Below are 26,934 nucleotides of genomic sequence, written 5' to 3'. Positions count from 1 at the left end.
CAAGTGCCAGGGGGCAAAAAGAGCTCAGAGCCCAAGACCTTGGGAGTGGGAGGTGGGGAGGGGGGGTGGTAGTGAACCCACTCCACAGCCTCCACCCATCCCTGCAATGTCGTTAAAAGGACCTGGCAGGTCTAGGGGCCATCTGCCCATCGGGGCACTGACCACACCTCAGCATGGTGCCCACTCCTCTCCTCCACCTGACCAGACCCCCTGGGAGGGCAGGGCCCCTAGTGCCTTCATCTCTGCTTACTCTGTGCCAGGCACGGTGCTCAGCGCTTTACCTGTACTATCTCAACTATTCCTCATGACAACCCTATTCAGTAAGCACCAAAATCATCCTCATTTTACCCAGGAGGAAACTGAGGCTGAGGAAATTTGAATAGCCTGTCCAAGGTCACACACTAAGCAGCAAAGCAGGGATTTGATCAGGTCTGTCTGCAAAGCCACTTTGCCACAGACAGTGGACGCTCACTACCTATCTGTTGAATGAGTGTTGAACGAAGGAGTCCTCTGTGTACATATGGGGATGGGGCCAGGCCTCCTGACCTCCAGCCTGGCTCCGTCCCTTGCACTGCATGGCCTCTGAAGCCTTTTAGTGTCGTGGTTCTTCATGAAAAGTGTGGCCTAGGACAGGTCACCCTCCCTCCCCGAGCCTCAGTTTCCCCATCTGTAAAATGGGGAGAGGGTAAGAGGTAGATTCCTCCCACATCTGTTTCTGGAAATCACCCCCTCTTAGCCTCACCCCCACTTCTTCAGCTCTTTCTGTACAGCTCCTCTCCATCCTGTCACCCTTGGCTCCTACCTGCAGACCCTGACTCTGGCCAGTGGGCACACCCACAGCTTTGAGAAACCCCTGGCAAGGCTGGTTCCCCCAAGTGCCCCCTCTGCCCCATTGCTCATTTGATACTGAGGGCTGCCTGGTTTCAGTCACTGAGACAAGTGTGAGGACCGGGCTGCAGGAGATGGGGGACAGCTTTCTGGGGGTCCCTTGTGGGGAAGGGCCAGAACTGGCATGGGGTGAGGAAGGGACTTGAGGCTCCTGCAGGGGAGACGGAGCAGGATCTATGCGGGAGGTGACAGAATGGACAGGGGACAGGAAATTTCTGGACCCGAGGAAGGGCATGTCCTAGACACTAGGGCGCCCCCCAGAATGCTCTGCTCATCCACAAGGGCTTCCAGGTCCCATCCTAGCTGGTGTGAAGAGTTTCATCTTCCCTCCACTTGCCCCCTCATCCAGGCAGGACATCTCCATCCCATCACCGGACACAGGGATCCCCAACCCCATCCCAGGCCACCAAGCCCTAAGACCTCCTCCATCCAACTCCTAACAGGGCTAAGTGAAACCGAGCCCAGTAACTGAGCAGTGAGACCCCCTACCGCCTCGCAGTCAGGAGAGCACGGAGCTCCAGCTCCCGGCGCCTCGACCCTGCGAACAGATCCCCCCCCCGCGCCTCCCCGCCCGCCACCACTCCCCGCACTTACTCTGAGCAGCGGCGGCAGGAGGCAGAGCAGGCAGAGGAGCGGGTGCGGGGCGTGGAGAAGGCGCCGGGGCCCCGCGGGACCCCCCATGCCCTCAGCGGCTGCGGACCCGAGCGCACCTCAGAGCACAGCGGTCCCGCCCTCCCCCGCCCTCCCCCGCCCTAGGCTAGAGCTGTGTGGGCCCCTCCCTCCCCAACGCACCAGGCGGCCAAGGTATGGCCCCGGGCACGGGAAGAGGGGGTATTCTCCCCCCTCCACCCTCCGCAGTGACACCGCCCCACGGCCCGCCCCCTTCAGGTTATTTATAGCGGTGCTGGGCAGCAACTTCTGCCCAGGCAGCCGGAGAGACCAGACTCTGCTTCCAGTCTGCAGAGAAGGGGTTAATGCCTTTCACCAGCCTGCCACCTTTGCCAGGGCTGTAGCTGCCCACGCTGGGGAGAGAGGAATTGAGAAAGGGAGGCGGGGGTCTTTGTGGTTTTGGCAGAGCACAGAGTGGGCTGGGCGGATCTCATCCCCACCAGGCTTCCCAGCCCTGCTGGCATCTTCTGATTGTCTGGGGAGCTTTTACCACACACCACTGCCCACTGGGACAATCGAAATTTGAACGTGGAGGCCAGATTAAATAATAGTTCTGTGTCAGTGTTCAACTTCTCGATTTTGATAAGTGCCCTATCCACAGGTAAGAGAAAATTCTTGTTCTTAGGGAGTAATATTTAGGGCTAAAGGGATACCATATCTCTAACTTATTTTCAAAGGGTTCAGAAATACACACACACATACACAAATACACATATAGAGAGAAAGAGAACAATAAAACAAATGAGGTAAAATGTAAATAATTGGTAAATGTGGGCAAAGAGTATGTGGGTATACTTTGGATCATTCTTCCAACTTTTCTATAAATTTGAAATAAAATGCTAAAAAAATATATTCAACAACAACAACAACAAAGGAACAACGACAACAAATGCAGCAATGCCAGACCCCACCCAGAGCTTCTGATGATACAGGCTGGGGCAGGGCCCAGGCATTGATATGTTTTAGTAAATTTCACAGGGATCCTGATATCAGGCAGGGCTGAGCAGTGCTGGTCTCAGATGGGGACAGGTCCAGCCTAGGGCTGGGTCAGGGCTCAGGAGGTGAGGATTCTGGGAACCACTGAAGAAGGCTGTGGAACTGTTCTAACAGGTGGGCCTGGTGCACAGCGTTTAAAAGCTTAAGCAGCAATTCCAATGTTATTAGGATCTGAGGGGAAAGCATTTGAGGAATGTGATTAGTGAGGCACTGAGCTTTTCCTGGAGGGTGCAGACGAGGTGGGTACAGCCCAAGTTCAAGAAACTTAGACACTCTGTTTACTCTGGTCTCTGCCTGGGATACTTTTCTGTCCCTCAGTTCTTCTCCTCCACCTGCTTCCTCCAGGCAGCCCTTCCTGACTGTACCAGCTCCCACATTGGCCTGCCCTGAAATCTCAGGGCCTAAATCTGAGCCCCTGATTCTCCTCGATGTGGACTGTTCTCTTACGGCCCCTTGGATGAGGCTGGCCTCCATGCAGCTTGGTTGGGAGGCAGGGGAGGCACTTCTTTTTATTTGTTCCTCCCTTCCTCCTCTGTTGCACAGAGCCTAGCTCCAATGGTGCAGGGGCATTTTTATAGGGAGATCAAAGGAAGAGTTGACCAGATCTCCCCATTCATCTGAAGGTGACAGGGTAGAAACCCCTGAGACAGGATATGGCTTTACTGGACCCAGTCAGATGGGCTTGATCAGAGAGGGCTCCTGGTAGGAGATAACCACTCAGTCAGACTTTGATTGAAGGGTGGGTAGCCTCAGAGCTGATGGGTCATCATGAGGTTCAACAGTTCTTTTCAGCACGTGTTACTGGAGCATCTCCATCACAATGGGTGCTGTTAAGCAGAGAGCAGAGGCTCCGACCTTGAGGCCAGCCTCATTGCCTGTGAAGAGAGTGCCAGCAGAGGGAAGGTGTGTGGACCCTGTGAGATCTGGGCCTGAATAACTGTGATGGGAGCTGTCCGATAGTACAAGGTGCGGGACAGCTCAGGGAGTTGGTGGGGGGGGGTTCTCTGGGGGAAAGGCACTACAGGAGCTCCTTGAATGATTTAAACAGATGGAGAAGGGAGACATCTTTCCTCCAGATGGAGGAGTTGGGGAGAACAGGAGCAAGGAGCTGGGCAAGCACAGCTGGCTGGGCTGGGTGTCTAGCTGGGGTGGGGACAGTGTAGGGTCAGGCAGTGAAGGACAGGCTGTAAGGAAGCTAGATCTGCTCTAGTTCTAGGAGGGTCTACAGAGCAGGCACATGGGCGCTCGGTCCTGATTCCTCCCTGGTAGGACATTGTGTGTGCGCTTCCCTGGCTTTCCTTGTGTTTCCAAACGGTGCCCTCCTCCAACCTGGAAAGTTCATAGGAGGGCATCTCTTGGACAACTAGAGCTGCATTTTGCACCAAGGTAGGGATTGGTCCCCAGGAACCCAGGGGTTTACATCTTCCAACCCCCAAGGGTATGCTTTGCCATTGACTGGCTAGCGCTCCTTTTCCTGGAGGTGAACCAACTCCAGATGTAATTAACTTGGGGCTCCCAGGCGTCTCACTGCTGCGGGTCTTCTTTCCCTTTTCTGTCCTGCTTTGCCCCCTCTCTTACCAGTCCCTCCTGGGAGCACCTCCCTTATGAGTGCTGTGTGGGAATTCTCATCTCACCTCTGGGAGTCTAAGGGAACCTAGAAGGTTAGGAGAGTCTGGACTTGGCCCTCCTAAATGTAATGGGTTAAAAACAAACAGCAACAACAATAAGAAACATACAAAAACTTTTGAGCCCCTAAACTGTCCTCTGGACAGCTTTTCTCTGCTTTCAGAGACTGCTGGTGGCAGAAGAAACCCTGCCAGCAGCTATGATCTGGACAAGGCTAATACAAATTGTCATTTATAAGCTTTCTCTTCCTAAGGGCAGACTGGAGCAGAGGAGCCTTTTTATTTATGAAAATGCCTTTATGGCCCTTTTTGGTTATGAAAGGCAAACTGAGGATGGTCTAGAAAGGGAGATGGGTGGTTTGCTTTGTAAAATAAAGCAGTGGAAATTCTGGATTTAGCCTAGTTTGGCATCTAAGTCAGTGAAGGGGTAGAAGGGCTGGGATCTGGGCTGAGGGTTGTCCCAGGGACTTGGAGAGAAAGGGGGGACAAAGACTGCTGGGTCTGAGGAGGGATAGGCTGGAGGGGCTTCCCAGAGGTGTTAATAGTCAGTGAACATTAGTGATGGGGCTGTAATTATTCTCTGCTAACCCCCATCTTCAGAAATAGGCCATCCTACATGACAGCCTGTGCCAGTGGCACTTGGGGAATGAGGACGGGTGCCTGTGCGTGGATAGAGCTGGAGAGGGGTCAGCAGCTGCAGGAGGGAAGGGTGCTGGACATTGTTTTGTCCAGAATGGCCCTGTCCTTCTGAGCAATGCTCCATCCTCTGCTCCAGTGTTTCTCAACATTTTTTCTTTATAATCATCCCTCCACCCAAAAGGAGCCCTTTTTATATTATTTTCCTAATTGCCCTCCCCCCTATGAAATTTTAATACCACAGACGTAATGTATATCTATTTATGTACTGTGGTTCTTTGGAGGGCCATAAACCCTTATAATATCTAAGATTGTTTTGCCTTCCAAGTACCACTTTTTGCCTCCTTGGGGGCAAGATTCTCCTCCCTCCCTGCCCCCACCCTCCCCAGTGCACGTTCTAATTCAGCCACGTGATTGGATTGGCCTATGCAATCAACCAGGCTGGACAAAGGAGAGGGCCTCACCCTACTGAGCACAGTTGGTTGGTACAGGAGTGGATGGCTAATCTGAACTGACTCAATCAGAGCCCTTCCCTGGGATTGTTAAACTTTGCATCAGAGAGAAAGACTATTCCTCTTTTGGAGAAACTGACAGGTGCAAAGCACAGCCGTTGACTTGGCTGTTGACTGTTGTCTGGGGAAAGCCAAGCTGAAGGAAAGGGGAGCAGAGAAAAGAGGAGGGGAGAGGGTCCATGCCTGAGCTAGTTTGAAGTGTATTTCTGTTGCTTACCACCCAAGGAATTCTGATCAACACAGAAGGATCAAGAATTGAACAGGAGTAGAATTTAGAGTAAAAGGTGACCAGGAAAGTGGAAGACACCCCATGTCTGGGAACCAGAGCTGTTGGGGAGAGCCTGACTTTCTGTAAGTCTAATGGGCTGGAACAGTCAGGTCATTGTGTGTGGTTATGAAAGGAAAGGGTGACTTTGGAGGACTGGGGTTCTTAGGGACACAGGTTGCATGTGTCTCTGAGTGGAAGAGGGACAGGGTCGGATCTGCAATCTAGACTGCTTGCTTGGGCGGCAGGGTGTTCTTGCGTTAGAGCCACAAGTCTGAAGTTAAGGAGAAAGCAAAGTGGCTGGTGCAGCAGCCCGGGCAAGAGATAAGATGGCATCTCAGTCCAGAGTCTGAAGGAAAGGCAGGGGCTGCACCACGCAGGGGGCATTGGCCAGACTCCCTGTCCCGCCTGGCAGGGCCATCACATGGACCCCATCTCTCATTTGGGACTGAGACTGCTCAGACCCATTGCCACAGCAGATGAGGGGGAATGCCCCCTTTACGGCCAGATGACATCTTGTCCCCCAGGTTTATGATGCTATCTCCTTATTTTAGCTGTGGTCACACCCATGTAGCCCCAGACTGCAAAGTATGCTTTTGCGATGCAATTTCAGAACACAATTTTATAGCATTGCTGAAAGAATAGGCATTGATTTTGCTCATTTTTAATTTTTATTTTTTCTGTCGGTTCTGTGGGATATTACTCTGATCTCTCTCTCTCTCTCCTCTCTCTCTCTCTTTTTTTTTTTTTTTCCTCCCAAATTCTAGTTCAGGGTGGTCAGATCCAAGTATGAGTTATGATCAGCTCTGTTGTCACTTGGCTCCAAAGAAAAACAAGTCATCATGTTTGATGAATAGGGATTAAGTCAGCTCTGGCAGTTTTTACCTGCTCATCAAGGAGCCTTGAACTTTGTGCCTGGAGAACAGCTGTGGGGCTTGTATTTTCCGGAACCGCTCGGGCTCCGGGGCTGAGTGGCACTTGGGGCCTGGCTCCTGGTTGTCGTGTCTATGGTTTCACAGCTGCCCCCTGTCTCCTGTGTAGGCTCCTCCCGGGGGCAGATGCCACGGGCTGAGCTGGGCAGAAACCCACGGAGGGGATCCCGAGAGTGGTGCCGGCTGGGCCGCCGCTGTCCCCTGGGAAGGGGTCTGGTCTATGGTGTCCGTCCTGCTCCAGTGCCTCCTGGATGACACATCTCTCTCTACCTTTTCTCCTCAGTTGCTGTACCTGTCAAGTGAAATAATAACACCTACCATGGAGGGTCATTGTGAGGACTGGAGGAGAACACCACTTCCTGGAAATGTGAGGGAATATTAATCATTGTCACTCTGTTTCTTCCCATTCAAAGTCGACAAACATTGAGGACTCATTATGTGCAAGATCCTGTGCAAGGCGTGACTGTGGGTGCCTAGCACGGAGTAGGTTCCTAACAAATGTTTGTCTAATGGACAAAGGAATGGGGATGACCACGGGAGGCTTGGAGTAAGAGGCTTGGACAGAGGGATTTGAGAACGCCCTGACACAACGGGCAGACTCTGAATGTTTCCACCCAAGTCTGCCTTTCCTGGACTCCTGTAAGAGCACTAGGCAGGAAGGCAGAGGACAGTCGGTACAAATTCAATCGTTATTGAGCACCTATCAAGTGCAGGGTGCAGGGAGAGAAGACACAGCGGCTGTCCCAGCATGGTGGCAGGGACAGACCAGTAATCAGACAAGGGCTGTGAGGGCCAGTGAGTGTGGACTCACCAATACCACCCAGCCCCCGGGGTGGCAGAGGATGAGCAGAGCTCACCTGTGTGATGGTGGAGGTGTGGAGGCCAGTGGAGGGGCGGTCAAGGTGCAGGGAGGGTCTCCCAGAATGAGTGAGAAAGAGACAGGTTCGGGGACCGCCGGGAGGCTGTCGGCGTGGAGTCAGTCATGGATGGGCGGTGGGGCCACTGAGGTGAGGCTGAGCAGTGGCCAGAGCCCCGGCCAGGGGGCATGTGGCCTGGGTAAGGCAGGCACTGGCGGAACTGGTGACATGGTCACATCGGCACTGTAGAAAGAACAGAGTGGACGGTGGCTTGGCTGGGACATGCCCCAAAGGCAGGAGACAAGTCGGGTGGCACTAAGGATAGGAAGGGGTGGTGGCCTAAGTTCTGGTCCTGATGCTGCTCCGCAGAGAACATCGGAGCTGGAAGGAACCTTAACAGTCACTCCGTTCCCATCCCCACTTTACAGGTGACAGCAGGCCCAGTGAGGGCCCTGCAGGAAGGCTGCCCCTTGACTGTACCACCGGCCCGTCCCCTCCCCACCTCTGCCTGCAGAGTGAGATGAGCCCACATCACAAGTCCCTTCCTCTTCTCCTGGGCCAGGCTGCTTCTGCTGTGGGGTAGCTTGTGGGTCGGTCCCCCAGAGGGCAGGAGCCCGAGACATAGCTTAATAAAAGGTGGGTGGTCTGTGAGGTTGATGGGGCCTGGATTCAGCCCTTTGCTGCCAAAAGTCAGGCCCAGTGGCTAGGCAGCTTGGGAGTATCTGACTGAACTTGCCCCATGCCTGCATTGGGAGGAAGGGTCCAGTCCTTCTGCGGGACTTACCGGCTGTCTGCCCTTGGCCAAAAGCTTCACCCTTTGAGCCTCAGGCTTCTCATCTGCCAAGTGAGGATAAGGCTGTCTCTGTGGTTGGGGTGCCTTACATGACCCCCAGGTCATGCAAGAGTCTGGAGAAGTTCAGATTCCCAGGGGGCTGGTCTCCCTGTCGGGGTCCCTGGTCTCTGTTTGGCCACTCTCCACACTGGGGGTTGATGGCCTTCCGGGCAGACACTCTGATAACTTCCTGGCCCAGTGGGGGGTGGCAGTTCTGCTTTGCTCCCTCGGCCAGAGCCAGCCGATCAGTGATGTGGGCTAAAATCCACTTCCTTCCACCCTGATCTCCTTTTCGCCACCGTCCTCAGCTGTGCCTGGAACAAGACAAGGCCCTGAAAACAACAAATTAGGGGACTTGGAGGTTATGACCGCTAAAGACTTGCACCTGCTAATTAACCCCCTTTCACCTTCCCAAGATACACAGAAAATCATCAGCAGTGCCAAAGGCTAGACATAAGCCAGAAACAAGGAGACATTTAATCCAAGCTCTAAGAAAGTCCTGAAACAGGACGCCGGCCACTCTGGGCCCTGCTTTCCTGCCAATATGCCTGTGTCCCAACTGTGGGAGGGTTGCTCTCCCCTAGGCCTCTCCCACCCATAGCGTTTTCCATGTGACAACAGCTGTCCTTTGAGATTTAGCTCAAGTTGCTGTAAGCACATTATCCCGCATCCCGGGGGAGCTTCAGTGACCTCTCAGGGCGGTCATGTATTCCAGGGAGCTCATGTTCTCATGGTCATCTCTGGTCAGAGTCCCAGCTTTTGCTGGCCTCTTGTCCTGCCCTTGTCTCTTCTGTCTGGCTTGCACAGACCCACACATGCATTTCTCCTGAGCCCCTGACCACAGAGCAGGGTGCGGCTACCCCGGCTACGTGGAGGCTCGGCAGTGAGACCCTTCTTCCTCCTGCTGCGCCAAGACCCTTCTGCTCCTGCTGGCTGCGCGTGGATCTGCCGCCTTGAACCTCACGCCTGCCAGGCGCCAGCCCCACTAGCCCCTGCCTGGGGACAGAGGCTGTGCAGGGCCCAGCGAATTGCCTGCTGGGTAGTCGGGAGGGAGAACCGTCCTCGTTAGAGGCCCCACAGCAGGGTGCTTCTGGGTGTGTGTAGTGGGACAGCGTCTGTTGTGGATGAGTGTGCCCTCTGGCCACCAGAGAGGCGGGTTCGAGACCGTTCAAATGATCGCCAGCGTGGCGCATTCAGACCACTCTTTCCCTCCAGCCTCTGGCCTGCTGTGACCCGCCCTCACGAGTCTCAGAGCTGCTCTGCCATTTGGCTTTGCCTGTGTTCGTCACGGTTTTCTAGACAAACGGAACCAGTAGGATATGTATACATAAAAAGAGATTCATTTTAAGGAATTGGCTTGCGCAGATGTGGGAGGGCGGCAAGGCTGAAGTCCATAGGTGAGCTGGCAGGTTGGAAATTCAGGTGAGAGTTTGTATTGCAGTCTTGAGTCTGAAATCTGCAGGACAGGGCAGGCAGGCTGGAAATTCAGGCAGGGTCTCCATGTGGGAGTCTTGAGGCCGAATTCCTTCATCTTTGGGGAAACGTCAACTTCCCCTGATTGGACGAGGACCACGCATACTAGGAAGGTAATCTGCTTTACTCAAAGCCTACTGGTTTAAATGATTTAAAATCTAAAAGACACCTTCATAGCAACATCTCAATGGTTGTTTGAGCAAGCAACCGGGCACCATAGCTTAGCCAAGTTGACACATAACATTAACCGTGGCACAGCCCTACACCTGTCTGTTTTGTGGGCCTGGATGTCTGAACCCCAAGCGTGGGCTTGATTTTGAGATTTTCTGGGAGTCTCCTGGTTCACACGTAAACACCCAATGCTACTAGTTGGGCTAAAAGGAGGGGTGCCCAGCTCCCTCTAGCGGGTATCACAGAAGCTTGGGCATCTAATATGTCTGTATGAGAGGACAGAACCATTTGTTAGACACGGATAACTCTGGGTCACAGATAACTCACAGCTAATCATGGGTCAATGATTTCTTACTTTTTCCTTTGTGCTTTTCGGTATTTTCCAAAATTTTACAAGGGTGTATATTCCTTTTTAATATTAAGAAAAAAATGCATTTTAAAATGTAGGAATTACTTATGGCTTGTTCTGGGGGTTGAGAAGGGGTTTCCCTCAGCCCCGCAGGTTGGGTGGGTGAGTCTGGGCATTTAAGGAAGGCTGCTGTGGAGGAGACCACAGGGATCCTGACCCCTAGGCAAGAGCCTACCCCCATTGCACTGAACAGGCTCATGGTTTGCGGATCTAGTTGAAGACTTGGGGGCCGAAGGCTGCAGGGGGAGTGAGGGCCCTGGGTTAATTCAGGGCTTGGAGTCTGGGGTACCTGCTTGCCCCCCACATAGAAGCTCCTAGGGAGTGGTGAGTGAGGGGATACTGAGAGAGCTGATTTTGGGTCAGATGGGGACAAAATGCAGAAATCAAACCCCAGCCAGGATTTGTAGTCTTGGCAGGAGTCAGAGAAGAGGTCAGCCCCGCTAGGACTGCTGGAGGCCATGCTCTGTAGACAGCTTGCAGGTGAGCTGTGACCAGCGTTTCACCCCAGATTGTCTTCTCAGCAACCTTGACCCCTGTGGTCACTTGGTACGACTTAGCCCTTCCCCGATCCCTTCTGTGGGCCCAGCCCTGTGTCAGGCTTCCTCAGGGAGGATGGGAAGAGGTGACCCAGGCTGATCCAGGGGGATGAGTCGCGGGTGGGAGGAGAAGCAGAGGAATAATCCAGCCACCCTTCTCGGTAGGCTGACTCCTCCACAGTCAAGGAACAGCCCAGGCTGGGGTAGAGGAGGCTGCGAGCATGTTGAGGAGGGGTGGAGGCCATGGGCGCTGGAACAGTCTGGGAAGGAGAGGAGATGGGGACCCGAGGATGGATACACTTAGACGGTGGAGGGAGGAAGGGAAAGAAAGTCATTACTGTTGCTTTGTGTTCAGGGAAGCTCATCACACTGTTCTTATAAGGAAGCATATTTCATGAGGAAGTGAAATCCCACACTTGAACCCTTGACTTCTGCATTTCCAAATAGTGGGCTTTGTGAGTTACCAAGAATTATAATAGTAACAGCTGATGCATACGTATTTTGAACATAACGTAAATACCATCACAGGTGGTCCCCAAAATTGATTCTAATCCGTTTGCATGTACAGTATGGACTTATAGAATCCTCGCAGAACCTTACTGTTGTCTGTGTTTTAGGGATGAAGAAACTGAAGCACAGAGAGATTAATTAACGGGCCCATGGTCACAGAGCCAATAAGTGGTGGCCCCGGGAGTCGAACCCAAGCAATGTGGGTCAGGAGGTCATGCTCTTCGCCACCATGCTAAGGTGTCTTTCTTCAGGAAGGGCCACCTAAGGTCTACAGGTTTTTAGAAATACCTCTCCTGTTTTCCCGGGGTTTCCTGTGAAGTGAGAACCTCAGCTCTTCCGGTACACAGCCCTCCCACTGCATTTCAGAGCCCACCTGGGCATCAACCATCTGGCCCCCTGGCTGGTCTTACCAGGAGGCTGTTTGTAAAGGGAAATTGGAATTTCACTCGAAAGCTTTTTCCTTCCTTAAGGATAGTACTCTCAAACCGAGCACTGGAGCCATTGATTCGGTGATAATAGGAGGTATTTGTGCTGAGAGCTGCATCTCCTGGCACGACCTGCTAATGTTCTCTTTGGTATATAGAATATTGACAAAGGAAATTAAACTTGTCCTGCATTTCCCTTGGCTGCTTGGGAAGAAGGAGAAATTGGTTTTTGAGCATAACGTAAATACCATCACAGGTGGCCCCAAATATTGATTCTGTGCAGAGTCTTATATGCGCATAGTAGGGGCTCAATGGACATTGATTAAAGCCAGACTGCCTACTGCATTCCACTTGTGTGACCGTGGGCGAGTTACTTCAATTCTCTGGGTCACAATTCCCTTTGTAAAGTGGAGCTCAGAACAGTACCTGTTATAGTTCCTACCTCCTCCGATGGCTTTGAAGACGACATTGGTTAATCAAGGTAGAGAGGGGACTTCAGTGCCTGGACTGTGGTACACTCTCAGTGGGTCTAGCTGCTGCGACAGGCTTTACACGGGACAGTCAGTGGAAAATGTGGTCAGGATGGAGGAGGTCACCCTGGTGATCCAGACCAGAAGTGACATTGATCTTTTACAAAGGTTTGCGTTATGATGAAAGTCTAGTGATAATTGGCAAATTAATATACAAAATAGAGAGCTTTGCAGGGGACTTTAGAGAACAGCTAGTTGAACATGTAGTTTGATTTCCCTCCTTGTAGATGTGGAAACTGAGGCCCAGTGAGGGGAGGGGTGTGCTCGGGCACTCGCAGAGATGGGACTTATGTCCCTTTGGATGGGAAGCTGTACTGCTTCTCCAGATTCACTTGTCTGTCCATGACTGTGAACTGATCAGAGGTTTGAATGTCAAAGAATCAACAGATTGCCTTTGGGAAAAGGCAAACGCAAGTTAGCAAGTTCGGCACTGTGGTAGTGCCAGGATTCACCTAGGGAGGGACAGCAGCCAGCCATCGGTTTAATACGACCTATTAACTCATGTGACGAGTTAACCAGGGAATTCTTTCCCAGAGGATCTCACCACGATTTCTGTCCTGGCCATTGACGTCTGAACCTATGGGGCAATATGCATTTTCTAGATCATTGGAAACACAGTGATGACATTGCAGGGTCCAGAGACGCCTTTCTGTCCAGTTCATAGGGAGGGAAAATGACACCCAGAGAAATCTTATTTGTCTCTTAGCTAGTTGGTGATAGATTGAAAAGCAGAACCCAGAATCGCTGACCTCCCAGCCAGGAATCCGACTGCAAGAAAACAGTGCTTCTCAGCAAGCCTCCTCTTACTGGTTTTCCCCGTAGCAATGCTTTAAAGAGTATTTCAGGGGCTTCCCTGGTGGCGCAGTGGTTGAGAATCTGCCTGCTAATGCAGAGGACAAGGGTTCGAGCCCTGGTCTGGGAAGATCCCACATGCCACGGAGCGACTGGGCCCGTGAGCCGCAATTGCTGAGCCTGCGCGTCTGGAGCCTGTGCTCCGCAACAAGAGAGGCCGCGATAGTGAGAGGCCCGCGCACCGCGATGAAGAGTGGCCCCCGCTTGCCGCAACTGGAGAAAGCCCTCGCACAGAAATGAAGACCCAACACAGCCATAAGTAAAATAAATAAATAAAAAAAAAAAAAAAAAAATTTTTAAAAAGTATTTCAGAAAATCCCCCAACTCTGGCCCTTATTAAGGATGGAGTCTGTAGACATAGGAAAGAGGATTTAATGCTCATCCAGATTTGAGAATTGTAGACGCACAGTGAGGGAGGGAGATGATTCTCCAGAGGAAGGTAGAGTTAGGCTCTTGGTCATCTTTGGCTGTGACTGGCCCTGAGAGTTAGTTAGAGGGTCCATCCTAGGGCTGCTCAAAGTGGTGGGGGTTTCCGTGGATGCTGTCAGTTTGTAAACTTTTGGCTATTGGCCTGCAGTGAATATAGAAATTGAGAGTAAGCGTGTGGAAACTTTTATGGCAATTAGCAGAGTAGTTTTATGCTTGTTGAATCTAATAATAAAACATATATTTTGTGTATCTTTATGGTTTATTTCATTTTTTCTAGAAGTCTATTTTTATTGTACAGCCTTTGGGGGCACCCTCCTCCAGGCTGCTTTCCTTGACCATCCTGGGCCCAGTGATCTCCCCACTCCTATGCTCCCCCTGAGTCTGAGCCTCAAACTCCTGCCCTGGCTCTCTCCTCAGCTTGGTTTCTTCTCACTTGCACACATGGGTATTCATAAACACTAATTTTAAAAATTATGTTTCATAACATAAGAAACACCCAAATATATTATCATTATTAAAAATAAAAATACGAGAGATAGACAGCCCCCTTGGCCCTCTCAGTTCCATCAACCTCCCCAGAGAACACGTTTTATCAGTTTCCTGAGTTCCTTTTCACACCTTAAATTTTTCATTTATGCTTGAAATTTTGTACTTCTATTTCTTCTGTGGGTGTTTACACAAATGTCATACTGTGCAGATGCACTTTCACTGAACAATATGTCTTAGAGATCTTCCAGTATCAGCACTTATGTGCTATGTGTCATTTATGTATGTCGTCTATGTATATCATCTATGCTACGGCATGAATATGGCATAAAATACCATCCATGGTAATGGGCCTTGTGTACCAGAGGGGGGTACAGTGCCCTTGTTAACGGAAGTGTGCTACGTTTCCAGAGTTTCACTGTTATTGACTACACTGCGGAGAACCCTTTTGCACGTGCCTCTTTGTGTAACATGTGCGAGTATTTCCCTGGGATACAAACTCCGACGTGGGATTGCTGAATTGGAAGATACAGACATTTTGTACTTTAATAGATGCTGTTAAATTGTCCTCCATATTGCTGGCTTCCCAGCACCTGAGACCCCCAGTATGTCCTATTCGTGTCTAGAGCAGTTATTATCAATCTTCATTTTGCCAGTCTGATAAACAGGAAGGTGAATCTCATTCTTGCTTTAATTTGCATTTCCCTGATTACTCATGAGGCTAAGCATACTTTCTTATGGTTATTAGCCATTTGTAGAGGAAACACTCACTGAATGAATTAGGTGCTGAATAAAGATACCGTGAAAGGAGGAGAAGAGTAACGCAGCTTGGGGCAGATTGCTCCGTGAAGTCCAGGTCACCAGGCTGGTCCAGGAAGGATGCTCACAGGACCTGGCTGGGGTGCAGGGTGAGGATGGCATTTCTGACACTTAGAACAATAGAGTCACACAGTCAAAGACCAGACTGGGACCTGAACCCGAGGCCTCCTCAGCTCATGGGATCTCACCCTAATTGGTGTCCCTCATTATAGGATCTGTCACTGTCTGTACTCAGGAACCTAACAGATGTGGGTAGGGAGGACTGTAGTCTTTTGGCTACAATTCATTTGTTATCCATTGTTGCCAACTACCCCAAACGTAATGGTTAAGACAACAGCAATCTTGGTTTGCTCATGCTTCTGCAATTTGGGGAGGGCTCAATGGGGACAGCTCAGTTGTCAATGGCCAGCTCCATGAGTTGTCTGCTGGGTCTAGATCATTCAAGAAGGCTTCTTCATTCACATAGCTGGAGCCTGGGCCAAGATGGCTGGACCAGTTGGGGCCTGGGTGGGCATCGTGCTGCATGGCCTTTCCAAGTGGCCTTGCTGAGCCTTCCTGACAGCATGGTGATTTCAGGGAAGTGACATTTTTACCTGGTCATTGGCTCCCCTCAGGATGCACGAGTGAAAGCTGCCGGGTCTTCTTAATGCTCGGATCTGGAAGCCCCGGAATGTCATTGATGCCTCATCCACTGGCTAAATCACAGTCTCAGGGCCAGGGGAGGGGAAATAGATTTCACTAATGTGGAAGAGTGGCACGGGCCTATTGCAAACGAGCATGTGGGTTGAGAGAGATTGTTGTAGCTTTTGGAAACACCATCTACTATACAATTAAAATCCTCTCAAACAGATTGAGAAAAAAGAGGAGAATTTATAAGGATATGGAGTGTCTCAGTGAAGCCCAGGCCAGGAAATGCAGCGGAGGGAAGGTTTGGCTTGGGAAAACCCATCAATAACTCAGACTGCATCCCCCTCACCTCCATGGGGGCACCAAGGCCTCCTGTGCACACCAGTTTTCTCTGCTTTCTGTGTTCATGGGCTCTCTGACGCTGCCTCAGGATAGTGCCCTCAGCCCCCAAGTCCTCAACTTCCCTAGGTTTTTGTGAATCCCAGTTCCAAAGCCCAGAGAGTCCGACTGGTCCAGCTCAGGGCAGCTTTTCTCCCAAATGTGGAAAATGAGGCTCAGAGACGCCAAAGGTGTTGCCTGACGCCGGAGAGCGGCGGGGTCGGGTTCCTAGCCCTGGAGCCTCCATCTGGTCCAGAGCCAAGGCTCACTCCAGGCTGTCCCTGAGCGTGGCCCCCCTCCCCGCCTCCCCCCAAGCCCCTGTCAAGCTCAGACCTCGGGACCTGACAGCCTCCTCTGGTCCCCGCTCTGAAGGGGCAACATCCTGCCATGCAGGGTGGGTAGGGGGCCACTTAGAGGTGTGATTCGTCTAGAGTGAAGGGCTTCAGTCACCCCAGCGGGCTTTGTGCCTTCTCACTCTAGCTGCAGCGTGGGCTGGGAGTGCAGAGTTTCTGAGGCGAGGTGCAGAAGGGGGCAGGCAGTAATGCTCACTTCGGAGGCCCCTCGGTGAAGGCAATCCATCTTTCTGGCAGCTCTGATGAGAAGGCTTGTTATATCTCCCTGGGGTGCAGCTGCCTGGCTGGGATGAGACTCCCCAGGGCTGCTTCTGACCTCACACCTTCCCCTACAGTCTATCAGAAACCTGGTCTGTGGTCCCACGTCACCTGTACCACTTTCTCGGCCCTAACCAGGGGCTGGTCGGCTCTAGGTTTCCAGACCCTTCTTCTTCTGTGCAGGTCCTTAGCTGATGTCAACCCACAGCCTGGAATATCCCCTTCCCCCGTTTCTACCAAAGTGTATCCTCTCCACCCTCCACTGCTTGCAGCAAAGGTCACCTCCTCCACAATGCCTTGCTCAGGTTCTCATGGGAACTGTTTCTACCTCCCTTTGGCATCTCTCTCCTTTCAGCTTGGCTCACTGGGATTCTGGACACAGGCAGCAAGGCCTGGAACATCCTCATAACATATCATTTATTCATTCAACTATTTATCGAGTGCCCATTCTGTGCCAGGCACAGTTGTAGCACTGGGGAACAGATGAGATGAAAGTCACTGCCTCTGCGGACCTGAGATTCTTTTGAGGGAGGCCGGCAATAAACAAGATGACTGAGTCACGTGCGCGGTGAGTCACATGGAGCAGGTGCTATGGGGTGAGATGAAGCAGGGGAGGGAGCGTAGAGTGCCAGGGATGGGACAGGATGGGGTGGGGGTCGCCTTCTAAGGTGGGCACGTCACTCACCAGCTGTGTGCGTTTCCGCCAATTTCTTGATTTCAATCCACCAACTTTTAGTTGCCTTGACTGTAAAACCAGAACAACGGCACCTAGCTCAAGTCGAAAGTCACAGATAATGGAAAGTCAGTGCCTGGCGCATAGTAGGTTCTTCCTAACTGAGCTGTTACTACTACCACCATCATCGCCTGGAAACAACAAGGACTTGAAAGCGAAGTTTGCCCGAATAATCCTCCCTGGGCGGGTAGTGGGGAACAACTCCATCTGATCAGATTCCAGCTCCCCCAAAGGGGCACAGAGTTCTAGAGGGTTCTGTCGCTTTAAGAGGATGAAAAGGGGGATAAATCTGCCCCTGCAGCTCCCCAGCTCAGAACACTTTAACTGACTCCCTTTCATGATTTCAGGCAGTCCTCAGCGTGCCCCTGCCTCTCTGCCTGGGAGTTCAGTTTCTAGGAAGAGTTGATTAATTGGGTGTCAGTAATTGGTTTTGGCTGCTGGATGGGGGAGGTCACAGATTCTGGGGGGTGGAGTGCTCTGCGAGCGGGATGCACGTAGCAAGGTGGCTGGAGCCCTCAGCTGGGAGGGAGGCGTGGGTCCTCTTTCCTGTGTGTGTGTGTGTGTGTGTGTGTGTGTGTGTCAGAGAGAGAGAGTGAGAGAGAGAGAGAGAGAGAGTTCCCACTTCTCCTCCCTGGGCCTCTGCCAGGACAACATGGGGTGTTTCAGCAAGGTGGGCCATCACGTGGAGAGCCTGCAGGTGAGGTGGGACACATCCTCCTGGTAGGCAGAACTTGGCCTTCTAGGCTCCAAGAGTCCCCCTGGCTTCTTCCACCTACAAGGTCTCTTGACCATGGGGTAGCCAGCAACTGGGCCAGAGCCACTGCCATTGGCAGGCCTGGGGCACAGACCATTGGGTCCTGCTCTGAGGTGGGGACCCGGACCCCATGGCCTCTCTCAGGCCCACCTGGTGCCAGGACTCGAGTTAATGCTCACCGAAAGAGCCCCTTCTCCCTGAGGAAAATTGCTGCCGAGGGGGGATAAATTTAGGACTCCAGATGGTTTCTCAACCACGCAGAAGCAGGGCTCAGCCTGGCGTCTGTTGATATTTTTCGGTTACATAACGTAATTCTACCTTGAATTTGCATAGCCCTTTTTCTCTTCTTTTTGAAGCTCTGTCCCATCAACCCATTCAACGCCGGCACCTCTTCGCGCAGTGAATCAGCCAAAGCCTTCTTCCCGCTCTCCGGATGGTCAGCGGAGGCCCCTCAGCAGGTCAGAGGAGCCTGGGCCGCACTGAGCCGTCCGTACAGACAGCCCCACCCCGATAGAAAAACAACTCAGTGTGGGCGAGGCCTACTTATCCCCATACCGCCCTCACCCCATGGTGTGGGCAGTGCTCTGGGCCCAGAGAGCATGAGCGCAGGGCAGAGGGGTAACGGCAGCTCGCCGCTCAAAAGCCAATAAAGTGGCCACGTTGGTGGAAAGGAAAATTTGTTTTATTTTGGATGCAGGCAACCGGGGTCGGGGGCGTGGGTGGAGGGCGGACGCCTGTCCAAAGGCCGACTCCCCCCGTGACAATCAGGGGGCAAGAGCTTTTATAGATGGAGGGAGGGGGCTACACGCAGAGACTGCGCAGTCAGCTCTGACAGGCATCTTGAAATTGGCCATCGGTGGTCTGACCGGCGTCATCTTGACTGTTTTAGGTACAGTTAGTCTTCGGTTCCAGGGTCGGTTTGTTCCCGTTTCCCTGAGGCCAATTCTTGGAATTGTGGCAGCTTGTGTCGTGGCTACAGCCTGGTCATCATGTAGTTAACTTCTTCCACCCGGTGGAGGTTTCAGTATCTATAAGACAGCTCACAGGAGATGGCTCAGAATATTATCTACAGCCCTCGAGAAGGAACTAAAGGTCCTTGACTGTGCTTAATGACTGAACTATTATTATTTAGTCTTGTTGGACGGCTTTCCTTTGTTTTTGCATTTTCTCACTTCTCTGATTAAACTTATTCTCTGGCTAAAGTTTTTCCACAGACAAAAGGCAGGCGGAGGACATGGGGCGGGGGCGAGGGCCATAGGGTCCTGCTCGGCTTCAGAGGGATTCTGCAGCCGGAAGCCAGGACGCCCACCAGGGCTGCAGCCGGAGCAGCACAAGCAGAACGGCTCCTGGTGCTCAGGCGTCTTCAGGGGACCCGCCGGTTCACAGACAGCCTGAGCGCTGGAGTCATGCACATGCTGGATTCGGTTTTAATTTATTTGCAGGTGAATCTCTCTCCCAAGGCAGGAGGAGGGGAGCACAGTCTCTTTTTAATTATTCGGGGCATTATTTACAAAGCCCTCTGAGCAGAGGCCCTGGCAGAGGGTGATTCTGATCTCCCTTCTGGACTTTTCTTCCACAATTACTCGCCCAGGCTGAGCCCAGTCGCCTCCCCACTTCTGCTGCTCCCCTCTCCCCTCTCCTTGCACCCCGCTGCTTCCTGCCTTGATGAACAGAGCTTTGGTGGCACCACCGAGCCCAGTCTTAGGCCCGGGCAGGAGTGGCCCCAGGGCGACAGCCAGTCGCCCAGGCAGAGACGCGGCCCCCTCAGCGGGCCTTGAAGCCTAAGTCTGATCATGTCACTTCTCTGCTCAAGGGTCTGGAATGGCTCTCAACTCACTCAGAGGAAGGGCCTGGGCTTTTCAGTGGCCCTCAAGGCTCTCCACACACACAGGTACGTGAACACACACACGCACAGAGGCCCGCATGAACAGCACACCATTCACGCACAGATCTGCAGGCACATGTCCCTGGTGTGCACAAACACAGACCCTTGCACGAACAACACGCACACAGAGGCCTGCATACACACACACACACACATGCACACACGTGCACACAGAGGCCTGCACACACACACATACGCAAGCACACGCACGCACACACACACACAGAGGCCTGCATACACACACACACACACACGCACACACAGAGGCCTGCATACACACACACACACGCATGCACACACCTGCATAGCCTGCACCTGGAACTTGCCAGCCGCTCTCCCTTCTCAGGGTCCTTACACCTGCTGTTCCCTCTGCCTGGGAGGCACCTGCCCTGATACCTGCATGGCTCCCTCCCTCACCTCCTGCTGCAAATGTCACTGAGGCCCTCCCTGGCTGCCCTGCAGTGGACACCGCTGTGCCCCACCAGGTCACCTGCCTTTAGGCTGGTGCACCGTGGAGGTGAGTTGGAGAGGAGAGGCCTCGGATCCTTGGAGGAGACCTCGGGCAACACCTTCCTTCCACTACCTCATGTCAGGGAGGGGTGACACATGACACTCAAGGCCACACAGCTGATGAGAGGTTCAGCTGCGCCTGGAATCCAGGCTTTCCAACTCCTGGCTAAAACTCCAGGGCACAGGGTTACCACCCAGCTTCGTACCCTCAGGCTGCTCCCCTCTCCTGGAGTCTCAGTTTTGCCATCCGTGAATTGGGTGGTTGTCTCCATGGCCTTTGAGGGGCCTGCCTTCACTGGGACTCCCCTTTCCTGCCAGCTCTTGGGAAGGATAGACACTGGGCGGTTTCCATCCACGGTGTCCTTCTCCCAACCACTTTGGGATTCCGTCCCACCTTTCTACTCCCCAGCCCACCGGCCCCCAGCACCACAATGCAGGAGCGAGGGGGTCATTTGACTGTCTGAAAGCCAAATGCTGGGCTCTCTTAATGGATTTCAGAAGCTTTCTGCCTTTGCTGCCATAGTAGAAAAGATTTTCTTCTTTGTGGAATTGAAGGAAATACAAGCAGTTATGCCTTTTGAGGTCTAAAACGAGCACTATAACCCCGGGTGAGAGGCGGGGCGGGTAAATTACTGGCCGGCAGAATGGACAGGGGCCGTCTTTCTCAGATCCAGAAGTTATCATTACAAAGAGAAGTTCATTGTTTTCTTTTCAGCCTAGTGGGTAGGCTACCAACACCATCACGAAGTGGATCTCTCCCTGAATCACAGATGTGCGCTCCCACTGTCTGTAGCCATTCGGCCCCCGTCGCGTCTCAGCTGGGCCAGCCTCTCCAGCAGGAGCGGCTGCATCTGCAAAGTAAGGATTTCCCGGCCATGTTCCCTCTGGGAACGCCTCTGACCCTCCCTCCACCACGGCCACAGAGAAGCACGTCACCCTCCTTCGCGCCTGGCCCTCCCCTTCCCAGGGAAGAGGCGTCAGGAGTCCTGACATGCCAGACCCTATTCATTCAGACCCTTCAGCCACTTATCCGCTGGTCCGGCACCCACCAGCCACCCAGCCTTCCTGATCTGGGTGCCTCACCCCTGCCCACCTTCCCACTGCCTTTGATCACACCAGTCTCTTTGCCAGGATGATCAGCCCTGGACCGGCCCCTCTGCCTGTGGAAACCCCTCCAAGCCCACGCCAGCCCCTGCAGGAGCCCTTGATGACTCTCCCATGCTCCTTTCCCTCTCTCCTGGTGCTCACCCTGGCTGTGCCCCCTCTCAGGGGCAGCCAGCCTCACCCATGTCACACACCCGCCCTCAGCCTGAGGACTAAAGGGAAGGCCACAGGTACCTCCTCTAGACCAGCTTCCCACTGGGCGCTGGGCTGCAGGAGCCCCTCTTCTCCATGCTGCAGGAGCTCTCAGCCTCTGCTTGCATAGCCCACAGTGACGGGGAGCTCACTCCCTTCCTCCTACACCCATACACACTCGCCCACCAGCCCCCTCAGTGGATGAATGTGTGTCCTTCCTTGTGTGAAGGCCCCATCACTCTCCCCCCAGGGATGACTCCTGCCCCCTGAGCCCCTCCTGCTTCCCCAGACATCCCAACACCCATGGGGAGCAAGATGGGCAAGACATTGTTGCCTTCACGGCCATGCCAGGGGCAGGGATCGGGGGGGGGGGCGTCTGAACAAACATTCACCCCCCTGTCCTTTGCTCGGACCTCCGATAGTGCACTATGATCTGGGCTGTCCTGAAGTGCCCCTGTGCTGTGCCCCCGACATGGAGCTCAGGACCCACCAGCAGATGAAGATTCACTCAGCATGTCAGGAGGAACCCACCCACTGTCATCCAGGTGTGTGGGGAGGGCAGGGCCTCAGAGCCCAGCCTCACCCAGGTTCCCACTTTCCTCAGAAGAATCTGAAAACCAGACCAGGGTCCTACCACACAGGCCAAATCTGGGAGAGAATTGGGCCAGCCTTGAACATGCCTGTCTTCTAGAGGCTTCCAGAATGCTCAGCTTCTGTGTACCTGTAAGTTGGATTCTAAGACTCAAGCATTCCATGACTATTTGCCACTCCCAGTCTGGATTCCAAGTTCAAGAATTCCCAAGGTATGCACGCTTGTTCTTTGGTGTTTGTCAGGGTGCTGGGCTCCACTTCCTGTTCCGGTCCTCAGAGAGCTCAATGGCCTTTGCAAGGCTGTCTGTGACCAGGGCAGGCGCTGAAGCAGGAGCCCAGGGCTGCCTGCACGGTGCCGACCACCACAGCGACATCCCAATCCAGCCAGTCGCCCATCCCATCCATCCAGCCCAGCTGGGCTCTGTCCCCACTCACGCCTCAGCTTCCTCTCCTATCATAGTCTCCTCATGACGCTACCTCACCTGCACACGCCAGGTATCTCCCCCTCCTTCCTGTGATTGTGTCATCCTGGAAAGGTGATGTCCTCCTCATCTTCCTTCTTCAGGGTCAAGCTCTGTGCCCTCCCCTTGCCTTCAGGGGAGGTCCCTCAGGGCCCACTGACTTCCTTGGGGTTCCCTAAATCCCTACGGACCTCCTTGGGAGCCCCCTGGTTTTGAGTGCTGGAGCCCACCCTCCAACCACCTCTGACTGAGCCACTGATTGATCCCTGGATGCCCAGCAGGGTGGGAGGTTCCTCCTCTGTGCTCACTGGACATGAGTGGAATTAAAAGGGAAGGAGTCCTGACAACAGCCAACACTTCATAGCGTTTACCTTGCACCAGACGAGATGCTGAGCGCTTACTATTATATATGAACTCATTTCATCTCCACTGTTACCGCATTTTGTATATGATGAAACAGCGTGGGAGGGAGCTTAACTAACTTGCCCAGGTTCATATATCTGAGTGTCGGGATCAGGATTGAAACCCACGTAGTGATGCCTTTGACCTCCACTCTCGATGGGGAGGACAATTGAGGGCTGTGTCCAGTGATGATTAGCTCAGCGGACAATGGCTAACTGAGAAATGTGCTCATTTGTGCTGATTCCCATGTTAACATGCCATGTTCCAGCCCTGGGTGTACAGAAGTAGTTAAGACCTGTCCCCAACCTGATGGAGCTCACAGACTTGTGGCAAACAAGATGACGGGTCCACAGAGCCTTGCAAAACCATGTGGCACCGTGCTGGTGGTGGAGGGGGAAGGAAAGATGCTCTAGGTGGAGCAGATAAACTACCTGGGTTTAGAGCTAAGGGGAGGATCTACCAAATATGGCCACAGCCAAGGCCAAAGGCATGCAAAGCAGAGTAAACAGCACATGCAAAGATCCTGAGGCAGGGAGGGCCGAGGTTTGGGAACAGTAAGGTCAATGTGGCTGGAGTGTTAGGTCACGTCAGGTGACCCCTAAGGAAGTTTGGAGGAATTTTTGTTATCTTCCCATGTGGGGTGTGAGGGGCTGGGGTGGAGGACCCTTCCCTTCCAGAATTCCAGCCTCCTCTGCTTAAGCTTACATTTGCTTTTCCTGGATTTCTGGATTTCCTGCTATTTTAAGCCCTGATTTGGCCCCAGCAGGACAGAACCTGTTCCTTGTAGATGCCAGTAATTATGATGTAAATTTCTTCTTCCTACACAATCTGTTTCTTCCATGTTGCTTTTTTTCCTGTTGTTTTGTTCTCTAGTGATTAGGTTCTCCTCACATGTGTGGCAATCCTTAGCTGTCTGCTCATACTTGGAGAGGGGCACTGCAGAGGTTAGAAGCTCTGTACTCATAGCAGGGGGGATCTGGCTGAGCTATTTGTTGGGGGACAACCCATGTCGATTTCTTAGGTCAATAGGACACCTTAAGTCAATTTCTCTTGCCTTGGTCAGATTCTCCAGAGAACACCCCCTCCACCGGGCCTCCTGCTAGAGGAAAAATCACTTAGCAGCAGGCATTCTGGAAGCTGAGTAAGAGGGAAGAAGCCCCGGGGCAGGGGATGGCCTTGATATTCAGCCTGTAAGTCTTCATAATCCTTTTATTTTCAGGATGGTGCTTCTCCCATCCACTCGTAGTTCATGGTCCAGCCGCCCTCTCTGAGAACCCACCTTGGTCCTGTGTGTGTGGGCGAGGAGTGCCAGCTGCACTGGGTTGATGAGCAGGGGTGTGAGCACCTGGCCTTGTCCCACACAGTGTTCAGTAGTCCTCCTGTTGTGCGCCCACAGTCAGCCCACTTGATCTGCCTTCTCCAGAAGCAGCCAGCCCAGTCTCCTAAAGCAAATCGTGTTGCTTATCCACATCCACCACTGCGGGCTTCTGATGCAGCTAAGTTAGGGACCACTAATCAGGCTGACCCCCAGCTTTCAAAATCGTGGTGCTGTCATCTCCTTTCCAGTTTGTCCTTGTGGGTTTATGGTGTTAAGTAATGTTTACTGTCATTTTAGTGGGGTTTCAGAACAGATAGAGCTCAAATGTGTGTTTGCTCTGCCACTTTAATTGAAAAATCTGTTTCAGTTATTTTTTGTGTGGTAGCCACTTACCCCCAACATTAGAGACTGAAAACGAGAAGCATTTATTTTTATTTCATGATCCTGTGAGTTGGCTGGGCAGGGCTGCTGGGCAGGGCTGGTTTGGCTACTCTCTGCACTCAGTTGGCACCTTGGCTGGGCTGACGGTCTGTCGGGGAGGCCCTCGCTCGTTTATCTGGCAGTTGGCTCCATATCAGCTGGGGCAGCAGGCATGGCCACCGGGATCCAGAGGCCACCTGAGCTTTTCGACATGCTCCAAGTCACAGGGTTCCCCAGAGCAGCAAGAGAGGAAAAAAGCTCCAGTGTATGAGCACTTTTTTAAAAAAGAGACTTTGTTAGAGCAGTCTCAGGTTCACAGCGAAATTGAACAGAAAGTACAGAGGGTTCCCACTTTCCCCCTGTCCCTCAACTTCCCCCACTATCAACATCCGCCCCTAGATGGGTACGTTTGTTGCAATCAGTGAATCTATACTGATACATGATTATCACTCAAAAAGTCCACAGTTTTCATTTGGTTCACTCTTGGGGTACATTCTATGGGTTTTGACAACTGTATGTAAAGACACGTATCCACCATTACAGTACCATACAGAGTAGTTTCACTGCCTTAAAAATCCTCTGTGCTCAGCCTATTAATCCTTCCTTTCCCCCATCCCTGCAAAAGTTGATCCTTTTACTGTTTCCATAGTTTTGCCCCTTCCAGGATGTCATCATAGAATTGAAATCATGGACTATGTAGCCTTTTCCGATGGGCTTCTTTCACTTATATGATTTAAGGTTCCTGCATGACTTTCAGGGCTTGAGAGATCATTATTTTTTAGCACCAAATAGTATTCCATTATCTGGATGGACCACAGTATATTCATCCATTCACCTACTGAATGACATCTCGGTTGCTTCCAAGTTTGGGCAATTATGAACAAAGCTGGTATCGGCATCTGTGTACAGGTGTCTGTGTGGACATACATTTTCAACTCTCTTGGGTAAATACCAAGGAGCGAGAGATGGAACAAGCCCCATGTGCAAGTGCTTTTCAAGCCCCTGCCAGCATCGCTTTTGCTGATGCTGTACTGACCAAAGCAAGACACATGGCCAAGCCCAGACTGGGAGTGGGGAAGTGAGGAGGAGGAATAGATGTGACCTCCCGGTGGGAGGAGTAGCCAAGTCATTGGCAAAGACAAGTTGCCTGCTGGAAAGGGAAGAATTTTGGTCCGTTTTGCAATCTACCCCACCCTGGTACATGCTTTTTGAAATCTCGATGTTCTGCCTGAAGTACAAAGTTGTTGGATTCTGGCCCATTTGAAATGTAAAGAATGGGACAAAGCTGCTGGATTAGATGGTTTTGGCAGCTTTGAAGTTCAGAGGGTGAAGTCCATAATCGTAAGTTTCACACAGTCAACTTCTTTAGTCAGCAATACTTGTGCAGCTGGTACCACGTGATGGGCACGGGGGGTACATCAGAGAAGGAGAGAACGTCCTTTCCAGGGGGGGAAGGGGATGGAGACAGGAAAGAGAAAAACATGTGCCGTGAAGGAAGAAATGGGTGATGTGGTGGGAATGGAGGGGGTGAGGAGGGAGAATGTGCTCTGTGTGGGGAGGCGGGGACCCCCAACCACTGAGCTGAGACAGGAGGGTGAGGAAGGCCAGAGAGGAGGCTGCTGGGAAGGAGACCTGCTCCCCCTCCTCTGCCCTTCCTCCCCCCCAGCACCCTGTCTTCATCTCTGCATTTCTAAATCAGGGCTTTTCAGGTTGTAATGCATGAGAAGCCCCTGGGGATCTTGTTAAAGTGCAGGTCTGCTTCAGAAGGTTGGGGCTGGGATCTGAGAGTCTGCATTTCTCACAAGCTCCCTCTGATGCCCATCCTGCTGCCCAGAGTCTGCGGGTGGGGGAGCCCTGACCCTTCTCAGGCTGGGACGTCCAGGTTCAGGGAAGGGCTTGGCTGGTGGTGAGGAGAGAGGGAGAGAAAAAAGGGTCACTCCTGGGCTCAGGGGGCCCCATGGCTGTTCTCTCCTGGGACACTCAGCTGACCCTCCTGGCTTCTGGGGAGGAGTAAGCTACAGAATATCACATCCCCTCACAGGGATCTCAGAACTGATGTTTAAGCATCTTTGGGTACCATTTCAGATGAGGAGCGT

General features: G+C 52.5%; 1 protein-coding gene and 1 long non-coding RNA gene across 5 annotated transcripts in view; both read right to left on the bottom strand.

Annotated features, from left to right (window-relative positions):
• Positions 1 to 1,623, bottom strand: part of CRHR2 (corticotropin releasing hormone receptor 2) — a 44,986-nt gene extending 43,363 nt beyond the window's left edge. For 3 of the 4 annotated variants that reach the window (XM_036864244.1, XM_036864245.1, XM_036864249.1), the window contains exon 1: positions 1,483 to 1,623. In XM_036864244.1, coding sequence (XP_036720139.1) covers positions 1,483 to 1,569 — 87 coding nt within the window. In that variant the 5' untranslated portion in view covers positions 1,570 to 1,623. Of the gene's footprint in view, positions 1 to 475; positions 662 to 1,482 lie in introns of those variants that run through there. The other variant, XM_036864248.1, reaches the window with a different exon arrangement.
• Positions 1,624 to 6,334: 4,711 nt separating this feature from the next.
• Positions 6,335 to 8,475, bottom strand: LOC118901105. The gene is made up of 3 exons (XR_005021296.1): positions 8,165 to 8,475; positions 7,381 to 7,623; positions 6,335 to 6,882 (listed from the first exon to the last, which is right to left on the bottom strand). It is a non-coding gene; the product is annotated as an uncharacterized LOC118901105 (long non-coding RNA).
• Between the last annotated feature and the right edge of the window lie 18,459 nt (positions 8,476 to 26,934).

This window comes from Balaenoptera musculus, chromosome 9 (genome assembly GCF_009873245.2).
Source record: "Balaenoptera musculus isolate JJ_BM4_2016_0621 chromosome 9, mBalMus1.pri.v3, whole genome shotgun sequence".
NCBI lineage: Eukaryota > Metazoa > Chordata > Mammalia > Artiodactyla > Balaenopteridae > Balaenoptera > Balaenoptera musculus.
The sequence above is the reverse complement of the archived record's forward strand: the minus strand, read 5'-3'. Positions and strand labels throughout refer to the sequence as shown.